This window comes from Telmatherina bonti, assembly GCF_933228915.1.
Source record: "Telmatherina bonti genome assembly, chromosome: 7".
Lineage (NCBI taxonomy): Eukaryota > Metazoa > Chordata > Actinopteri > Atheriniformes > Telmatherinidae > Telmatherina > Telmatherina bonti.
In genome coordinates, this window is record NC_136625.1 from 23,007,716 (window position 1) to 23,026,462 (window position 18,747).

General features: G+C 38.0%; 1 protein-coding gene across 2 annotated transcripts in view; it reads right to left on the bottom strand.

The window, feature by feature from the left end:
* tnn (tenascin N) overlaps nucleotides 1–18,532 on the bottom strand; it is a 42,465-nt gene extending 23,933 nt beyond the window's left edge. For both annotated transcript variants that reach the window (XM_079243494.1, XM_079243495.1), the window contains exons 1-7: nucleotides 18,402–18,532; nucleotides 10,270–10,470; nucleotides 9,861–10,061; nucleotides 9,256–9,630; nucleotides 5,802–5,935; nucleotides 5,521–5,650; nucleotides 1,843–2,025 (exon numbers count right to left, since the gene is read on the bottom strand). In XM_079243494.1, the coding sequence (XP_079099620.1) occupies nucleotides 1,843–2,025; nucleotides 5,521–5,650; nucleotides 5,802–5,935; nucleotides 9,256–9,630; nucleotides 9,861–10,061; nucleotides 10,270–10,468 (1,222 nt within the window). In that variant the 5' untranslated portion in view covers nucleotides 10,469–10,470; nucleotides 18,402–18,532. The remainder of the gene's footprint in view (nucleotides 1–1,842; nucleotides 2,026–5,520; nucleotides 5,651–5,801; nucleotides 5,936–9,255; nucleotides 9,631–9,860; nucleotides 10,062–10,269; nucleotides 10,471–18,401) is intronic.
* Nucleotides 18,533–18,747: the final 215 nt, after the last annotated feature.

An 18,747-nucleotide genomic window follows, 5' to 3' on the forward strand; every position in this document is an offset into this window, starting at 1 on the left:
TGCCTGTGTTGGAGGAGTGAGGGTGTCTGTGGGGGGGCTGTGGGTGGTGGAGGGGTGTTTGGTGGGGCATGTGTGGTTGGGTAGAAGTAGAGGGATGGGGTAGCGGGGTGTGAGCGTGTGTGGGGGCGGGGTCGGTTGGGGTTTGTGTGACTTGGTATGGGTGAGTGAGTAGAGGTGGGGTGGGGTTGTGTATGTGATGGGAGATGTGTGTGGATTGCGGAGTGGTGTGCGGATGGGGGCTGAGAGGGGAGTGCGTGTTGGGGGAGGGAGGGTATGCATGTATATGTGTGTGTGGTTTGGTGGTGGGGGGGTGGTGTCCTGTACCCGGGGAGTGCAGCTGGCGCACTGGGGTGCGACCTGGCTGCCGCTAGGTGGCGGTCTGGGGATCCTGGTCCTCCGTCGGTGTGGGCTGTGCCCTCTGCCTGCGGGGGCGGGGGGCTGTTCTCTGGCTCTTGGGGCCCTGGGGCCTGCGCTCTGCCTGCCCTGGGTGGCCGGTGCCCGGCGGGATCGGCCTTTGCCGGCCTGGGCCTGCTGGGGCCTGTTCCCCCTGACTGCGGGGGACTCTGGTTGGGGACCTCCTTCGCCACCTCCTGGGCGGATGCATGGCTGGCTCCAGAGTGGGGTGGTTGGGGTCTGTGCCTGGGGGTGACTGTCGGTTACCCGGGTCTCTGGGTTCTCCTGGCCTGCCTCTAGCCCTAGGCGGGCGGGGTCACATTGGCATGATCACTCTTCTCTGAACATGTTCCACTCTAAATGTTCTGCATGAATGTTCTGCATGTGTCACAGTCACTGAGTCATCCAGCAAGTTTATTCATTAACAGCAAGTACCTCTCTTCCTGTCTTTTTGATTTAACTTGCTAGTTTCTGGTCCTCCTGATTGTCAATGGTTTTGTTCTCCACAGGGACCATGAATCTAGAGTTGGCTTGTGTGGGTGTATATATTTATGTGTGTGGGTGGGTATGTGTGTGTACATATGTATGTATGTATGTATATGTCTGTATGTATGTGTATGGATATGTATGTGTATATGTATATATATATATATATATATATATATATATATATATATATATATATATATATATATATATATATATATATATATATATATATATATATATATATATATATATACACATGTGTGTATATATATATGTATGTATGTATGTATATCTATCTATATATGTGTATGTATGTATGTATGTGTGTGTGTGTATGTATATATATATACTGTATGTGCGAGTGTATATACATATATATATGTAGGTGGGTATGTATGTGCACATACGTGTATGCATTGATCTCTTTTTGTTTTTTATGTTCTCTTTTCTGTTCTCTTTCTGCCCCTTTCCTGTCCTTCCCGGTCAGGTCCAGCAGCATAAACTCTGTAATACAAACTATTATCCAAAGCAAATAGAAAAATAAAATAAGAATCAAGAAATACAAGGGGATCATTACATCTATAAAAGTTTCCCTAGGCAAAATAAATTTGCTCAGCAGAACACAGCATCCAGAACATCAGTCTGCTTGCTTAAATGCTGGACAAGACAAAAAAATAAATAAATAAATTAAAAAAAAGAGATAAGACTATGACAATATTCCTAGATCTACTGCTGATGTCAACATCTAAGTATTTTCCATGATATAGTAAAATGTCACTTTTAGCATCTGATGTGTTGTTTATGTTCTACAAGGAAGAAATGATGGACTTGTGGGATTTTCAAATGTTTGCATTTAGCTTTTATTTAAATGTTAGACAGCATTAGGGTTGTAAAGTTTAGCTAAAAATGATGAACTGATCCTTCTGTAATAAGTTGTGTTCACTCTGATACGGGACTCACCCACAATAGTGTGTTTAGTTCGTGCCTCTTGGCTACTCTGTACATCTGTCTCCTCCTCCTGTCCAGACGGGTCAGTGTGTATGAGCCTAAAGTAGTCGACTGCAGCCTGTGGGTTCTTCCAGTCGACTTCGATAGAGACCTCTGTCTGGCCAAGGACTCGGACATCATCAATAGTTGAAACATCTGGAAAGGATACACTGCTTGATGGAACTGGGAGCACAAACATGAACCTCATGCTGGAAAGCCTGTGTTAAAGCACATGTAATAAGAAGCATGTGCCTCGCTCTTCCCTCACATGTCCCCGAGCAAGGCGATGATCTCCTAGCACCTTGAAATGTGACATGCCTGGGGAAGGGGCCAAGCAGGAATTTCCCTTTTGGCCAAAATATCAAAACCAAATGATATTATATTTGTTTTTTGCTCTTTGAAATATTCTGTTTGGTTATACAATATATCATATCCTGTAATTTATTTCTTTTTTTTCTTTGTTCCATCATGTGAATGATATTGTCAGTATAATGTGAAGAAAAGTGAAGATTATGGTCTCAATGCATAGTTTTCAGTGTGAAAATAATACCATCAAATAAATCTGGTTGTTCCGAGGTAAAAACATACTAGATAAAAACACAGCGTTTAAACAACAAAAAAAAAACAGACAAAACAATTTGAGCCAAGAATGGTATTATGACATGACAGGATAAAACATCATTTTATGTAAACCAACAACATTTCTGAAACTCAGCTGCATCACAAATGTGGTTTGTGAAAACAACATGTTTTGTCAATGTGCCATCTATTTTGTTGTTTTGAGTCATGTAGTATTGTTGTATTTTACACCTCTGGGCAAAACAGTTGTCATGTCTGGGCACACAGGAGCTGTAATGTTACTTTTTGAACAGGCATTACATATAATATACACTTAAGTGATTTTCATGGCATAAATATCTTGTTCAGCATTCCTGCTTCCAGTCTGGCATTTGGTCCTCACCTCCTATATGTAACACTTATTTATTTAATCTAAACTTTATTCCAGATGTTGGTACTGATTCAGCAGTGTGCCTCTTTAGCAAAGAATAATTCTGGACTTGACTGTGACATTCTGACAAGAACAACAGGCATAGAACACAAGAACCTTCTTTCTGCACTTTGTCCAGGAACAGCTTTTATCTGCTCTTTTTATATTTCATACACAAAATAAGATGAATCCTGCCCTAAAAATTCATTACAGCGCTGGACTATAAAATTTTTTATTTATTTATTTGTTTTTCAAATGACACTTTTTGAAAGTATTAGACATTTCTGAATTCACTTCGTCTTTCTGTACTACTGCATGACTTTAGTGATTTTAGGGAGCGTGTTTCTTTCTAACAAAAGGAAACATTAACATTGTAATGTAATATTAAGACTTCACATCAACTCAATACTATTAAACTTAATATTTAACAGTTACTAACTTTTCTGAAGTAAACAAGAAAAAGTCACAGTAGAAATATATTATGCACAACATTACTATTTAACAAATATTGGAAATATTTATTTAATTAGGCACAAAATAAGACAGGAACAAAAAACCCTTTTAAAGAGGACTCAAACTGCAGGATGGTGGAACATAAAACAAAGTTCACTTATCAAAGTTACTGTGTGACCTGAAGTGTTTACAGTTCTGTGTGTAAATCTGGCTACTTAAAATATAAAAGCAGGACTCACTGGCTGTAAGTGCCTAACTGAGCTGCACACATCTTAGATTTTAGGGTCGATTAACAATGCTGATTAGGGTCAGTTCTGTCTAACTCTTTAAGGTCCCGGTCTACAATTTGGTAGAGGTAAATGTGCAATGACTTTGATGATTTTTTTTTTAAATTGTGGAAATAAACCTGCCTGATCCATGATTGGTTTAGGTATTTAAAACCCAAACTAAGTGTTATAACGTTACTGTTTAAAATTTCAACCCTTTCACTGTTGTTACATTATTATTAACTTCTTCTTTTTAACATCTCAACCATTTGCTAAAAAACATCTATACTATTTATTCTTGTCCAAAACAAAGAGGAAAACTCATAGAAACTATTTTCTCTGGCCTTTTTGTTCGTGTGAACTGTTCAGGTTTCCTTGGGAACAACGCTTTTACATGTTTCTTCATCCATTTATTTATTTTTTCAATATTGAGTGGTAGCTGGTTTACTCTGCCACATTCAAAAATATGGTAGCTACTTCCCACAATGCACCGGGGGATGATGAAGTTGTCCAAACTCTACCAAACTGCAAGGTCGATATTTTTGTCCCAGTTCTGGTTGTATGGTATGGTTGCATCACATTACTTCTGATTGTGATCAGTCAGTAATCAGAGATGACCATGGTGATTATGTATCTATTATGTTTTCTTACAATACTTTTTAACTGGCTTAATTCTTATCATATTAATTTTATCATTTCACTTCTGCTTGAACATCATTAATTTAATATAACAGCACAGATTTAATATCTTTCATATTCCTAAATACCACTCTTCCCCACAGCCAAAGTTACAATCACACAAAGATTAAGAACACAATTTTCACACCTTTTCCATGTGAACATAAATGACACCAAATAGTATTTACGCTGGTGACCGAGTGGTAATATAAAATGCTACCCTTCACCAGAAGGTCCCTTTGGATTGGTGACATGTGGTTGAGAAGAAAGAAAGAAAGAAAACAAAACCATAAAACAAAACAAATGAAACGGGTTAGCATATTTCATGCCATCTTTGTTTTCGAAGGGAAACAGGAAAACGTTCAGTTAAACCCTGCTTTGAAGTAGACCATCGTTTGAAGTTAAAATGAAAACTTTGTGACCAGTCAAATGTCTGCCTCATTCTGAGTATTCCTCTCACAGCCATAAGCCAGATGATGTTCTGTTTTCTTATGCCCATGTGGGAATGTCATGCTCTGTTAGGTTTTCCATCCTAACCAGAGGAACCACACATCAGAATCAAACTCATCTGCACTGTGTGTGAGTCTCACTCATTCCCATCAGTCCTGTCAATTAAGTCCTTCCACACATCTGTCTCCTACCACATCTGTGAGCTACAGTTTACATTAAACACTTCTATCCCACCATTTCCTTGCAGTTACTGTAAGATTTAATGTCTAACAAACCAAAGTTTAATGAAACATTTAGCAATGACAGACTTTGGATTGTGCACCAGATTTCTGGAATGTCTTGAGCTGGACAAATGAAAGAAAAATGGAAAGGGACTTTTGATTCTGCCGTCTAATCATGCAAATGACTTCTCTTATGAAATATTTACTTAAACTTAATTCATCTTAAATAAAATATATTAATATATATTGTTCAATAAACTAAACATTTAGAATATTTATATTTTTAGGGTTTTAGCTGTTGTTTGTTTTTAGTTAGTTTTTTTTTTTTTCGTTTATTGTTTTTCCATGTATACTTAGGTTCCACAGCAAATGGGACTTTGTAATCCACACAAAATCTATCTTAATACCTGCACGCCACAGCTTGCCTCACTGTCAAATGAAGCTCTAATGAGCCAACTTATTATAGACTCATTACAGACTTATTATATATGTATAACATATTTAATACAAGCTGTTACAGTCAGCCTTCCTCTATGAGATCATAGAAAAATAATCTAAAGGATTGTAAGTCTGGATCACAGAGGTATTGGCTCACCTGTAGTGGCTTCAATCCTATTTCCGTCACTTCGGATCTCTTTGATGACGGCATAAACATTGACGATATAGGTGACCCCTGGAGTTAGTCCTCTGATGAGGTATGAATTCTCTGTGTTGGGAATCTGGACCTAGTGGGTAAATGGGGGGGGTTTCTAAGTAGTAGCAGAAAATTTGGTTCTATTCTAATTATTTGACAAGGATGTATACACAAGCACACATGCACACACATACACATATTTATAAATACACATATATATAAATATATATGTATATATATACCTCCTCCATGGCGCTCTCGTCATACTTTGGATGATATGTCAAAACATAATACTCGGCTCCTCGGACAGACTCCCACTCAACCAAGAGAGAGATGTCAGTCACCTCAACCAACCGCAGGCCCCGAGGTCCGAGGACTGAAAAAGAGAGGGAGATTTGATAAATTTAGTGGTGTTTGTTTTCAACAGATTACCTAGTCCTTCACTCTCTCTCACTCTTTATCCCTCTCTCTCTCTCTCTCTGTCTTTTTCTCGGTCTTTAACTCTTTCAACTTCAGAGACATTTCCACAGCTCCTACGGTTCCTTCCATCCTTTTATTTGCTACAAACAGAACGAAATCTGGAGCTAGGCAAAGGCAATCCGTTTATTGTCATTTTTTTCTACCCAACTGGAAAAAAATATCATTGTTTTAGTTGTCACACTGTACAAGGCTAATGTGCTATAGTGGAGACTATGAAAAACTAAGGGAGTGGGCAAAATGATGTATAAACCTATGGGGGAGTACAATAACATAAGAATACCCAGAAGACAGAAGAAAGTATGTCGGCAGTATTGAAGAATTAGGTTTTCTAAAAAGAAGATGAAATCTATGTGAGTACAGAGTAGAGAAATAAACAGTAAACAGCAGAAGATTTAAGAAGTCAAATATTTCAACAAAACAAGGGCAAATATCGAGGGTAAATTAAAACTTGAGGCTGAAAGTAACTCTTGTTACTACACTGTTACTGAGTTAAAAAATAAATGCAGGAAAAAACCAACAGCCGGACCAAACATTATGCAGAACATTACGGATTGTCCAACTCTGCTGCTAATCTACTTCGGTCATTTTCAACGCCCACTGAAAGGAAACTGAGTGGCCGCGTGCATCGTCTCGCTGATTAACTGTTTTAAAGTTAGTTAAAAACAGTGTTGAATTGAATTATTGACTTGTTCTTTTTAAACATCAGGTAACTTTTGCTCAAGTACATTTTATATTGAGTACTTCTTTTACTTTTACTTGAGTAGATTTTTAGATGGATACTTTTACTTTTTACTTAAGTAGAATTTAAGCAGAGTAAAGATACTTTTACTGAATTACAGTTTTTCAGAAGTTTTTCTGTCTCTGCATAAAAACGGGCGCTGAAGGAATCTGCCATAACTTTGGCAGGGAAGGAATTCACATCAGGTTCAGCTGCTGTTCCATAAGGCAAAGTCAGGAAGCTAGATGTTTTTCCTCAAGTGTAGCTGTCTGTTTCCATGCAGCAGCAGTTAATGCCCCCCTGTTGCTACTCTAGGCACGACTGTCAACAATCTTTGCCCCTAAATAATATGTCAGACCAGCTGGAGTGAATAAATAACAAGCCACAACTGGAAAAGTAAAGTGTTTGAATATGAGTATGAGCTAAAAACAAATATTTGCCTTGTGAAGGTGTAATTGAATTCCAAGCTAAGAATGTCCTTGACAGTGTAATAATTAAAATGGCTTTAAAAGTAAGAGTGAAACAGCTTTTAATGGGATGTACAGTATGTCTAAATCTAGATTTCACCATCATCTCTCAAAGACAAGATTGACATCCATCATCCAGGTGCTAAAATGGAAAGTAGCCACATAAAACAAAGAATGTCTCAACTATTTTGCTTTTGTACTGTTTTCTCCTGGTGCTTATTACCACTATTATTTCTAACACCTAAAAACAACATAAGGTTTTTTTTTTTTTCTTACCTCCCACTTTCCTTTTCCACTCTGACTTTTCCTCTGACACCGTGCCAGTATTGATGTTGGATTCGGTTCAACAGCACCTACACTGTAACTGTAGCTCTGTCTCGAGCTATTCTCTACCACTGCAGAGTAAAACACAGCTTGAGGAAACTCAAGGTTTGACATAGCTGACCTGCTACTGTGAAGTCTGAACCATTTGTCCTCTTACTCTACATAGCTCTGGTTCAGGAGCTGGTTTTAATAATTCCAAAAATTTCTTGCTTTCGTTTTACTAGTTCGGAAAAAAAAAAGATTCATTTCACGGTGTAAGCTTGAGGCAAAGTTTTTAATAAAGTGCAAAATTGATTCTTAGCATGAATTCACTGTCCATGCCTGACTGCTGCGCCTCCTGCTTCTGCTTTCCTGGCCTTAGATTGCTCCAAAATACAACTGTGAACTCTGCTTAGCAGGAAAGGTGATGATTTCCCTGCAGGGGAAAAGCAGGATGGAGCCCCAACAGACTGACATGTGTTATTATATCCCCCTTGTATTAAGTGACCTGATGTCATCAGCTGTCTTGAGGCTAAAGATGCCATGGTCATGGGTCAGCACTGAAAAGACCCTGCTAGCTGCTAGCTCTAAAATAACTATTGAGAGAGATGATTTGAGTTCCACAGAATCAGGACATGGTAGTCATGATTACATCCATTGGGTGCACTTAAAAAGACTTGCTTGATAATATAAGCTAGGTATTACAAGATTGGCAATAAGTATTTAGAGGGAAAAGGGTCTTTTTAGGAGTTCTTAAGGACTAATTAAAAACTCATTTAGGACACTGAGGTGAGTTATTATAATTTTCGGCCTACATCTAAAATTTCAAGCACTCTCCAGATAATAAAGAGATTGTTGAAGCTGTGAAAAAGCCATTTGACAGCTGTAGTTTGGCTAAAATTGTACAACTTTGATAAAATTAATCTTCGTATGCCAAAGAAGTGTCTCCTTGGTGGGTTTTTTTTGCTGTAGGCAAAGCAAGAGTGCCAGCAGACTAAAACATTCTCTGTGCACCTGCATATTATTTACTTGTTAGGTAATTTCTGTTGAAATGACACATTCACTTTAATCCATCAAAACGTCAAGAAAAGCATCATATTTTCTCTGACAATAAGTTTGTATGAAGTGATGTGAAGCTCAGCATGAAACCTGTTATACTGTGGAAAGACTGGCCACTATGACTGCTTCTGAGAGTGTCTTTCACAATGGTTCTATCTTCTTATTGAGAATAGCAAAGTCAACTTTTTTTTTTTTTTATTAAAAAAATTCATATGTCTTCTTCAATTTTCCTATCACCAGCACTAGTAAACACTTGTATGTTTAACTTGACCTTAGAGCAACTGAAATAAAGTGCTGCTTATGTTAGATGAATGTTTCAAGAACCAGCTCTGACAAGTACTACTTCACAACAATTTCTTTCTTTAGTTTGTAATATATCAAACTCTGGTAACAATTGTTTTTTTGTTTTTTTTAAACCATTCCTAGTACACTCACTGCAGTTCCATCTCATAAATGAAGCATGACTTTGACTGCTTACTTTGCTAATGAGAAATCTTCTGGCATCTAACGCTATATGGTCATTTTAACAAGATTAAAAAATTTAAATTTAATTAGCATTCATCTTTCAAAGGATTAAAAGCTCATAAAACAGACATCACTAACTTTGGAAACAAGTTCATTACAATTAAACAAGCCATTGAATTTTTGTTCAGCATTGGAATTGCTTACCTAATGAACAGTCCTCCCCATAAAAGCCTTCATCACAGATGCACCGACCATCCACACACCGGCCATTGCCCACGCAGTCATTAGGACACGTCGGGGTGCTGCAGTCCTCACCAGTGAAGTGCGGGAAACATACACATTTTCCATCCACACACTGTCCTTTGTCGTTGCAGTTGTTCGGACATGCCAGCTGGCTGCAGTCTTCTCCCGTGTAGCCCTCATGGCAAACACATTTCCCATCCACACATCGGCCATTGTCATTGCATTTGTCAGGGCAGGTGGACACAGAGCAATCTGGGCCTTCCCATCCCGGGTTGCATATGCAGCTGCAGGTGCTGTGTTCATAAGTACCATGGCCACTACAGCTGGTGTCTACACCTTTAGGAAGAGATGAAGAGAGTTGTAGAGTGTGGAGCTGCTTACAAACCTTTTAGTTGCCAACCGTTTTATTTCTTAAATGCCTAAGAATCACATATCTAGCTTATGATAAATACTGATATCTGTCATATTGTCCTGCCTACAACAAGCACCGCTTTTTCCAATGACTTCTGGGTCAGTAGCTGACTTTTCTTATCAACTTCCTGACAGAAACCCATGTGACAGCCTACCTGCAGCACCTCCTCTTCCACAGCATCCCTGAGAACACTGGCTCTTGAGGTAGTTGACTTCTTCTTCCAGTCCATTGACTCTGTACAACAGAGACTTGAAGCTTTCTGACTCATCACAGTCACACTTGGGTGTTTGCAACCTTATGTTGTGTTTAAAGACGATGTCATTCTCTCCATTTTTTGTGGTGTCTGTCTGCAGACCTAAAAGGGCAACACAATGCTTTGTCTTTATTTCTGTCACCAAACACAACACAGTAAATATAAAATGTTAGTACTCTATCAGGCTCTATCTAATTCTATCTAATCCCGATTCCAGTACATTTATACATATAGGAAAAGCATACTTTATTACATTCATAATACCAATCTGTAATTGTTCTCAGTTTTAATTCTACAGCTTTTATCAGACCTGCTTCATCCTGGGCTGGCAGGGGTTCAAACATGCAGCCGGAGCTCCCTGGGATGTCAATCTTATAGACGTGGCTGAAAGTGACCCCCTGCTCTGGGGCTGAGGAATCTGGCTTGCTGTCCGTGGAGCTTGCAAGGTGTGACACAGTGCACAGTAGGGCCATTAAGCACAAGGCCCACCACAGGAGTCGGGTGATCATTGCTGCAGATCAAGATAAGAATAGATGCTTTTTATGTTGTTTTTTTTTTTTTTGCTCTCTAGTTTTTTCTTCTAATGCAACACATGCAGAGCAAATAAGATGCACAAGCCCTTGGCTTGGCATTGGCTAAAGGTGTAAAGCTAGTTTCAAGTACTATTGGGAAATGCTGTAAATATCACACAAAAAGAAACGGGGAACCTCTACGGATCTTTTGTTCTGAATTTGTTGGACACATTCAGGCATGGGGAGTATTGGTTCATCATTTTACAGTAAAACTCATAAGAAAGTAGTGATTTACTCCAAGCTAATAGTATGTCATTAAAATATTTTTCCATGAAATAGTAAAAAGAAAGAATGGCATTTTGAGCCAAACTGCTATGAAATGTTTCAGAATAAAAAACATTATTGTACCAGCTGATATACAATGGAGAATTTCAGAATTTTGGCTAAATATGCACTTCATCTCTAAAACTCTGTTTGTTTCCTGCTAGTAATGGTGTAGTTGAACCAATTTAGTCAAACTTTGGTGTTCATGCATTGGTATTAAAACATATTTTCCAATGTACCTTCACCAGACAAGGAATAACCTTGAAATGGGCCATATATTTTTTATGAGTGTTCAAACTCTCCCAAGATGCCTCTTTTCACTATCAGAATTTTTATCCATTTGCTCCAAAAACATTTAGCAAACGTATAGAAGCCAAACAGAATCTGTGGTTGCTGCTGGGAGAAATCGCAAGCGCTCTCAGCCTACTCAACTGTGAGTTGAAGTGTTGTTTTTCGGTATTTGCTGACATCCTACGCATAACTGTATGCGATAAACAGATGTAGGGAACTTGATATTGACGGAATTGGAAAAAAAAAAAAAAAAAAAAAATATATATATATATATATATATATATATATATATATATATATATATATATATATATTTATATATATTTTTTTTTTTTTTTGTTCCAATTCCGTCAATATCAAGTTCCCTACATCTGTTTATCGCATACAGTTATGCGTAGGATGTCAGCAAATACCGAAAAACAACACTTCAATACAAGTGTTGTAGTGTACAAAATGAGAAGTACATACATGACAACAGCAAAGTATATTAAACTTCAGTCTAATGTCTGAAAAACATGTGATTGCTAAAACTATCTAGAGATGGAGGAGCTTTCAGAAACTTTGAGTTTATGACATTTACCTCCAAGATAATTCAGCTTTGATTATCTTAATGAGAGGTGAGAGTCATAAAGAAAAGTGGTAAATACCTAATACCTGGATTATGGCATTACTGATTAATTTCAGGAACTGGAGATTAAATATTCCATCTGTTTTTAGAGCTGGTGTATAAATTTTATACAGATTGTATCTTTGGCTTGAACTCCAGAATGTGTGACAGACCACTGAAACCATCTATGTTTGTTGTTGCGCTTGACTGGAGCAGAGTCTCTGGGTTGAAGTTACGGTCAGTTTTGTACATTCAGTGTCTCACAGAAAAGTTCAGAGGACACATGAGTTACATTATATGCAGTGAGCCACAAGCTAATGTGTTTAATCACATGAAACATGAACCATTATGTCGCTGAGTGTGAGTTTATGTGTGTGCTTCGTTGCTCTCGTTTCACAGCAGTCATCATCTTTTTTTGCTCTAAACTATGTATTGTGCTCAGTCAGGCGTTTTAAAGCTGCCCAGCACTCAGAAGCTCATCCACAGTGCTGATGTCATTTTTGTCTAATGAAAGTGATGTCATGCGAACTTGAAACCATGTAGTGGCTTCCCCAAGAAACCAAATTACATGCTTCCAATGCAGCTTGCCTGTTTTAACCTTCAGAGGGATTTTGTATTTTAGGGGGAACTCTAAGCTGACTTTAACTTTGTGGTGTAAAAGTGGAGGGAACTTCTGATCTAACTGTGCAGAGCTTGTGTGGCCTGTGGAAACACACAACCTCTAACAGAGTAAAGGAAACATGAGTCAAGAAATGTTTGATGGTTGAGAAGTGGAAAGTGCATGGCATTTTACAGAAATACTTATAGTATAATTAATATGTTAGATCTTCCATTAAGTAAAACAGATTTATTCCATATGGACAAAGAACCTTCGGGTCTGTGATGGTACTCACCGTATCATTTAATCAACATGGACTTTTAGAGAATGCAAAGAAAGATTAACTTCTTGTTATCTTAAAATTGATCTAGGTGTTTGCCCTTTTGGTGAAAGTTTAAAGAAGACAAAGCAGTCACTTTAAAAACCGTTTTCAAAGCAAAGTTACATGATGGGTATAAAATGCTACAACAGCTGGAAAAGTAGAAAATGTGCTGAGAGAGAAACAGATCCTAAAACCTCCATGATTCAACAGAGTCATTCCATTTGCCAGATGATTAAAATGTCAACAAGTGGACCTAAATCCTGCCAATCATCCACCCACCATGATGATATGATCAGATTTATGGCAATTTTTTTTTGTGGGGATCGGAAGAAACTTAAAATATTTGACTGGCAGTATTCAGCTATTTATCTTATTCAGCTGGATGAAAATAGTTTTCAGCTAAGTAAATGTTGGCATATGAATCTTAAATCTGCTGATTTAAGTCAAACCTATCTGTATTTCTCTGATGCTGCTTCAGAGAAACAGAAACGCCTGTAATTACCACAGCCGTTCTCTAACTGGTCCAAGCTAATACTTTGACCTTGTTTGGTTACTTTCGCCATCTATTTGACTGCTGCTGGTCTAAAGCTTGAGGTCTGAGACTGGTGCCTGTGCAAACAATCCAAGCTTTGACATCTGGCAAATTGTTTATTTTACCCTACAGGCTGGTCAAAACTATTATTTAAGAGTGTGCTTCATCACTGGCCACAACCTTTGAGAGTAAATCAGGGATTAAGCTACTGGACACCATTTAAAGAAAACGGTGCAAAACAAAGGACAGTAAAGACTAATAAACAGAAATTTAAGATTAAATGTCTGACAGGGAAAGAACAGGTAATAGAAAGAATAATATAAAGACTATATCTGTGTAGGCACCTGGGCTGAGCTGCTCTGCCTCTCTGCTGAGCCTGGTCACAGCTGCGGCCAATTGGTGATCAGGACCAGTGACACTATAAAAGACAGTCCTGCTTACCTGGAAGCGTGGACATGAGAGCAAGCAGGGTGGAAGTGACAAAGAGTGGTAATGTATAAAGTTTTATTGGTAATTGTAATACTGACATTTACTTTGGGTCCTTGATAAGACCATTAAACAAGAGCCACTCACCCTGGCTGCTCTTGGGGAGGTCTGTTTTATTGCACATTTGTTTTTAGTGATTTTTGCATTTTTAACTTTTATCTGTTCCCTTTTAGTCGTCTCCTGTCTTACAGAGTTGCTCCACCTGCTGGTGGTCGGGTATCGTTTTAGATTGGATTGTATTTTACTGGTTTTATTGCATGTGGTTTTAGTGTTTCACTTTCTTTGTTATTAGCGTTGTTTTGTGTTTTTACCAGTCTGGGATTAAAGCCCAGAACCACTGCAGGTGGCAGCTACGGACTACGTTTTGTAATACGCAGGAGACCATAAACCTTTTTAACCTGTCTAATTATCCTGTCTTGCTTGGCCTGCTGAGGTGCTCTGACCAGGGGTGTCCTTATAGGGGAAGCTTAAGGGGGACACAGCCCCTCTTCCCCTTTTTGTGCGTGCTACATCTGAATCACTGCCAGGTGGATAATCACATCATAGAAATGATACTATTTTATAGTACAGTAGGAGGTTTAGAGGTCGCTGTCAAAGTTTTATTTGATGCTTGACATCTCTAGATCACACTCTTGTCTGTCGTGGAAGAGGTAACATTGTGACTCCCTAAGCTCATAGTGCAGGACTAGTACTGACTAAAGAGTGTCCTCAACTGGAGACTGAGTGGCATTAAGGAATTAATGGAGAGAGGAAATTTAGAGCACTGAGAGATGTGGAACGCTCAATGCTGTAGTGATGGATAAACGCACTGAATGACAGATTAATGTTAAATCAATGCTTAGATAGATTGAGTGACCAAATAAATAGAGGGAAGCATAGAAAAATGACTAATGGATGACTGACAAAATACCGAAGGGATGTATAGATGGACACGATCCCTGAAAGGTTGTGAATGATAACCTAAGACATGTTTTCACATTTTCAAGTGCTAAAGAAGATATAAAGGAATCTAAATAAATGAGCAATATAGAGTGAAGAAAATATTAATTACTAGTTACAAAAGCCAGTACTAGTGTATTCAAATGTTTTCATTCAGTGTCGTAACAGTCATATGTGAGTGGATGCTGATTGATCGGAAAAGCAGTAATGTGTTAAAGTCTGATCTCTACAACACAATTCTGTGAGTGAATCGTGGCATAAACAAAGGATCTTCGAAAGAAACATTAATGATTGTTAGTTTGCAAAACCATCTCTAAATACAGTAGTTACAACTCCAACGAATTAACAGTTTGCATGCAAATTAAGTGAAATTCAAGAGCGCTATCGATCAACAAAACCTCATTGGCAGGTTGTATAATAGCCACAAAAACCTCTAAGCAGCTAAAGGCCTTTCTGATATTGACCAGTGGTGAAGGTTTTATAGTGCGTTATCAAGGGAACAATTAATTTTATGCCGTGCTGAGAAAGTTTCAGTTCTACAAAAGAAACTCGCTGTTTTTCTACAGTATGCTAAAGGCCGCATTAATTAGCAAGATAGCTCTCAGCCAAAGGGAGGATAAAAAGAGACAATTGGTTTAGACTGCAAGTATTATGTGCAGAAAGAATGCACTGCTCTGCAGCGTAAAGAACCTTTTATTGGTGGTTAAATGTATCATAGCTTGGGCCTGTTTTACAGCATGGCATTGTCGAAGCTAGTCACTGAACAAACCAAAGTTTAAGCTAAAATACATTTTACAATGTCATCACCAACTTGGTGGATGACTGCTTACTGATTGCCATGGTTACAGGCAAACAGAATGTGTTAAAAGAAAACTTTGTCATTAGTTGGTTGTACCCTCACATGGTTAGGGCTAAAAGTTGATATGGCTTGGTTAGGAGTGATCATTACTCAGCATTGATGCATTTTTACTCTACACATGTCTGTTTCAAAACCATTTAAGATTGCATATTCTGTGACATTCTGAAAAATATCATTGTAGATTCCAAACAGGTTTACATGTATGAATAAATAGATTGATCAAACTTTGACTGTAATGAATCACGTGCAACCAGTTAATGTTGGATAAATGAATCGTTTGATGATTTGACATAAAATAAGTCTTAGATGCCACTTAATGAAAGTAGATCTGCACACAGATGTCCTGATCAACAGTTTTCACAGAATTACTGTGAAAGTGGAAAGCATTTGTATGCTAAACCCTAAAATACCTGTAACATAAATATGTTGAAAACATTTAGTTTTCAGTGTTTAGATTTGTTTCTTAAAGCCACTTAATTGTCACTTGTCACTCCAAGGCTGCAGCACACAGTAGAGAAGCAGGATGGCTCTCAGGTCACGAAAGCTGTATTTCAACTTGGCTTTCCAGCTGAAGCAAGTAAAGTTTAGCACATCCATAAACACAGTTCAAAATTCCTTCCTGACAATAACTTTACTATGTCAAAGTGGGGCTATGTCCATGGGCCTGTAAAATTGTTTGCTGACAACATGTGGTGTGTGTTCCCTCTCATAATGAGAAGAACTGCCCATTCCATGTGTGTACAGTATGTGAAGCTCGACGATTATTGCTTACAGTGATGGGCGAAGGAAACCTCTAAAGGTAACTACAACTATTTAATGACTAAGAGACAAAACTGTCTGAATCAAAAGACACTTCTAACAAAAAGCATGACTTGCTTTGAGAAACAATGTCCATTAGAGCTCAGAAAGCCAGCCTGTCTTGGATCTTTAATCAAAAGAGGAAAGAAGAAAAGACATGCAATGTTAGTTGTTTTTGGGGGTTTTTCCGGAGGCAAAAAGCCCCAACAAACAGTACAAAGAGCAAAACAATAAAAGAAGACCTTTTAAGTTTGTACACATTTGCCATATTCTCTCTCTTGAGAAAAATTAAGCCTCAGACAAAAAGCTGACTGTTTCAACTCAGAACAAAATCTCTGGAAGAAACCAACAAGCCTAAGGATAAGAAGAGGTAAGGTTGTGCATGCCTTTAAGTGCGGTTGCAAACTTGTAGAACTCATTCCCTTTCCCAGCGTCCTTCCTCAGCAACAGCTTGCAGACAGAACATGGAAACTAAAATGATAAAACACGGCTGAGAGCAATTAGCGTCGGAAAGCAGAGCTCATATCTTCATGATTCTATCTGCCTCCTGCTGCCACACAGACCACAAGGAGACTGCGATGGAGATCTTGCTTTAGAACCATAAAGGCTCTATTGCCCTCACTGGGACTGTCGGATGAAAACCATTTAGAAAGGGAAAAATATAGCACCTGAAGTCCAGAAACAGATCATTTTAATTTAAACCTAAAAGTTTTCTGTCAAACAAAGTGTGACTAGTGAAAGCGAAAACTACCTTCTCTATAAGTAAAGTTTCATTTTCTCTGTGTATGTATGTACTTATATATTTATGACATATATCACACAATCTTAACACTTTTAAAGCCACCCACTGGTTGTGGGTCTTTCTTTCTCCATGTCATCTTCTCTTTGTCTCCTCCTCCTCCTCCTCCTCTCTATCATTTTGCTCAGCTGAGAGCCCACATCTGTAGCTCATTTTGTGAGAGCTACTGTGGATCCCCTGAGCCAGCACAGTAGCATTAAAGGTAAATCTACTGGATCAACAGCCCTGTGAGAATATCTATCATCCTAGCGCACAGTTTATGTAAATACTTAGGTTATTATCAGAGAGAAGAAATTAGTGCTGGCAGCTTTGTTGACAGACAATATAAAATTATCTACAATACAATGGAGCTATTTAGTTGATATATGAGTCAGAAATTGCAGTTTTAATATGCTTTTACAGGCACTGAAGGCTGTCACAGCCACTGCATTGGGAAAATAATCATTTTGATTTATGTCTTACTGTCTGGGGAGATATAAATATTTGAATGTACTTTTTAACTCATCCAAATTATACCATGTTTTCATGGAATATCTGTTGTAGAGTGACTTCAGTTTTTTTTTTCAGTATTTTTTTTCAGTAAAAAGCTATAAACATTTGATACCAGGGGTTTTTGTCCTCTGACATACACATTCAAGTAACATTTTTCATATGCTTACATCACATTTATAGTGGCAATACAGTTCCAAAGATAGAAAAAAGGTCAAACCTAATCAAATATTTTGATGTCAATTAACAAAATATTCAGAATTCCTTCATAAGCAAAGCCAAAGTAACTCAATAAGATTTTCAGTTGTGTACACATATACATCAGATCTCCAGGTATCTGACAGCAGACTAAAAGATGTGCATCCAAGCCTTTAAATCAGCTGGTTATGGTATAACAAATGTGAAAATATATAAGGTGAAACAAAAAGGCAAAAACGTTACTGTCAATCACATGACTTTTTAAGAGATTCAAAGGGGTGGAGATATCAAAGCCACGTGGACTTCGACCTTTGTATTTCACCTAAACCCCATAAGAAGCATGACTATGGAGTTTAAATAGAAAGAGACAAAATGAAAGCAAGGAAAAATAAGCATAATACGAAGTCAAATAAATGCTGAGAAATAAATAGAAATGCTGAATAAAATAAATCTTTCTTCAAAAGTAATTGATTAACTGGAATAACAACAAAAGTGGCTTTCATTACTCTTTTATCACTTGCTTTGAGTTTTCATAGATAGACTGAACTACTAAACTTCCTAAATTGTCACATGGACTTAATGATGATTTTTTTTCCCAGTCCTTAAAAAAAGATACATGCAACATGAGCTAAAAATAAGCAAATTGAATTTAAAAAATGTTTTGAAATGTGAAAAAGAGCTTTCTTACCCTTGATGTTTTTTTTCTTTATCTCTGTCCTTTCTTTCTCTTTCTTTTCTCTGAAGTACTGAATGTCACTAACCAAACCTCTCACTCTGCCACCTGTTGACAGGACAGACCTACTGACTCAAAGACCTCTGTGCTGCCAGTGACTTTTGCGCTTTCCCTCCCTCTTTAAATGTTAAAATATCCCCAAATGCCTGCTAGCCAATGGGCAGTCAGTCTGGGAGTGTCTCCTCTTTTCATTAAGTGGTTAAATGAAAAGAGTGAAGGACTGGAGGAGGAGGAGGAGGAGAAATAATTAACTTTTTCCAAGAGATAATCGCTCTTCATCACTCATACACACTTCTCCGCT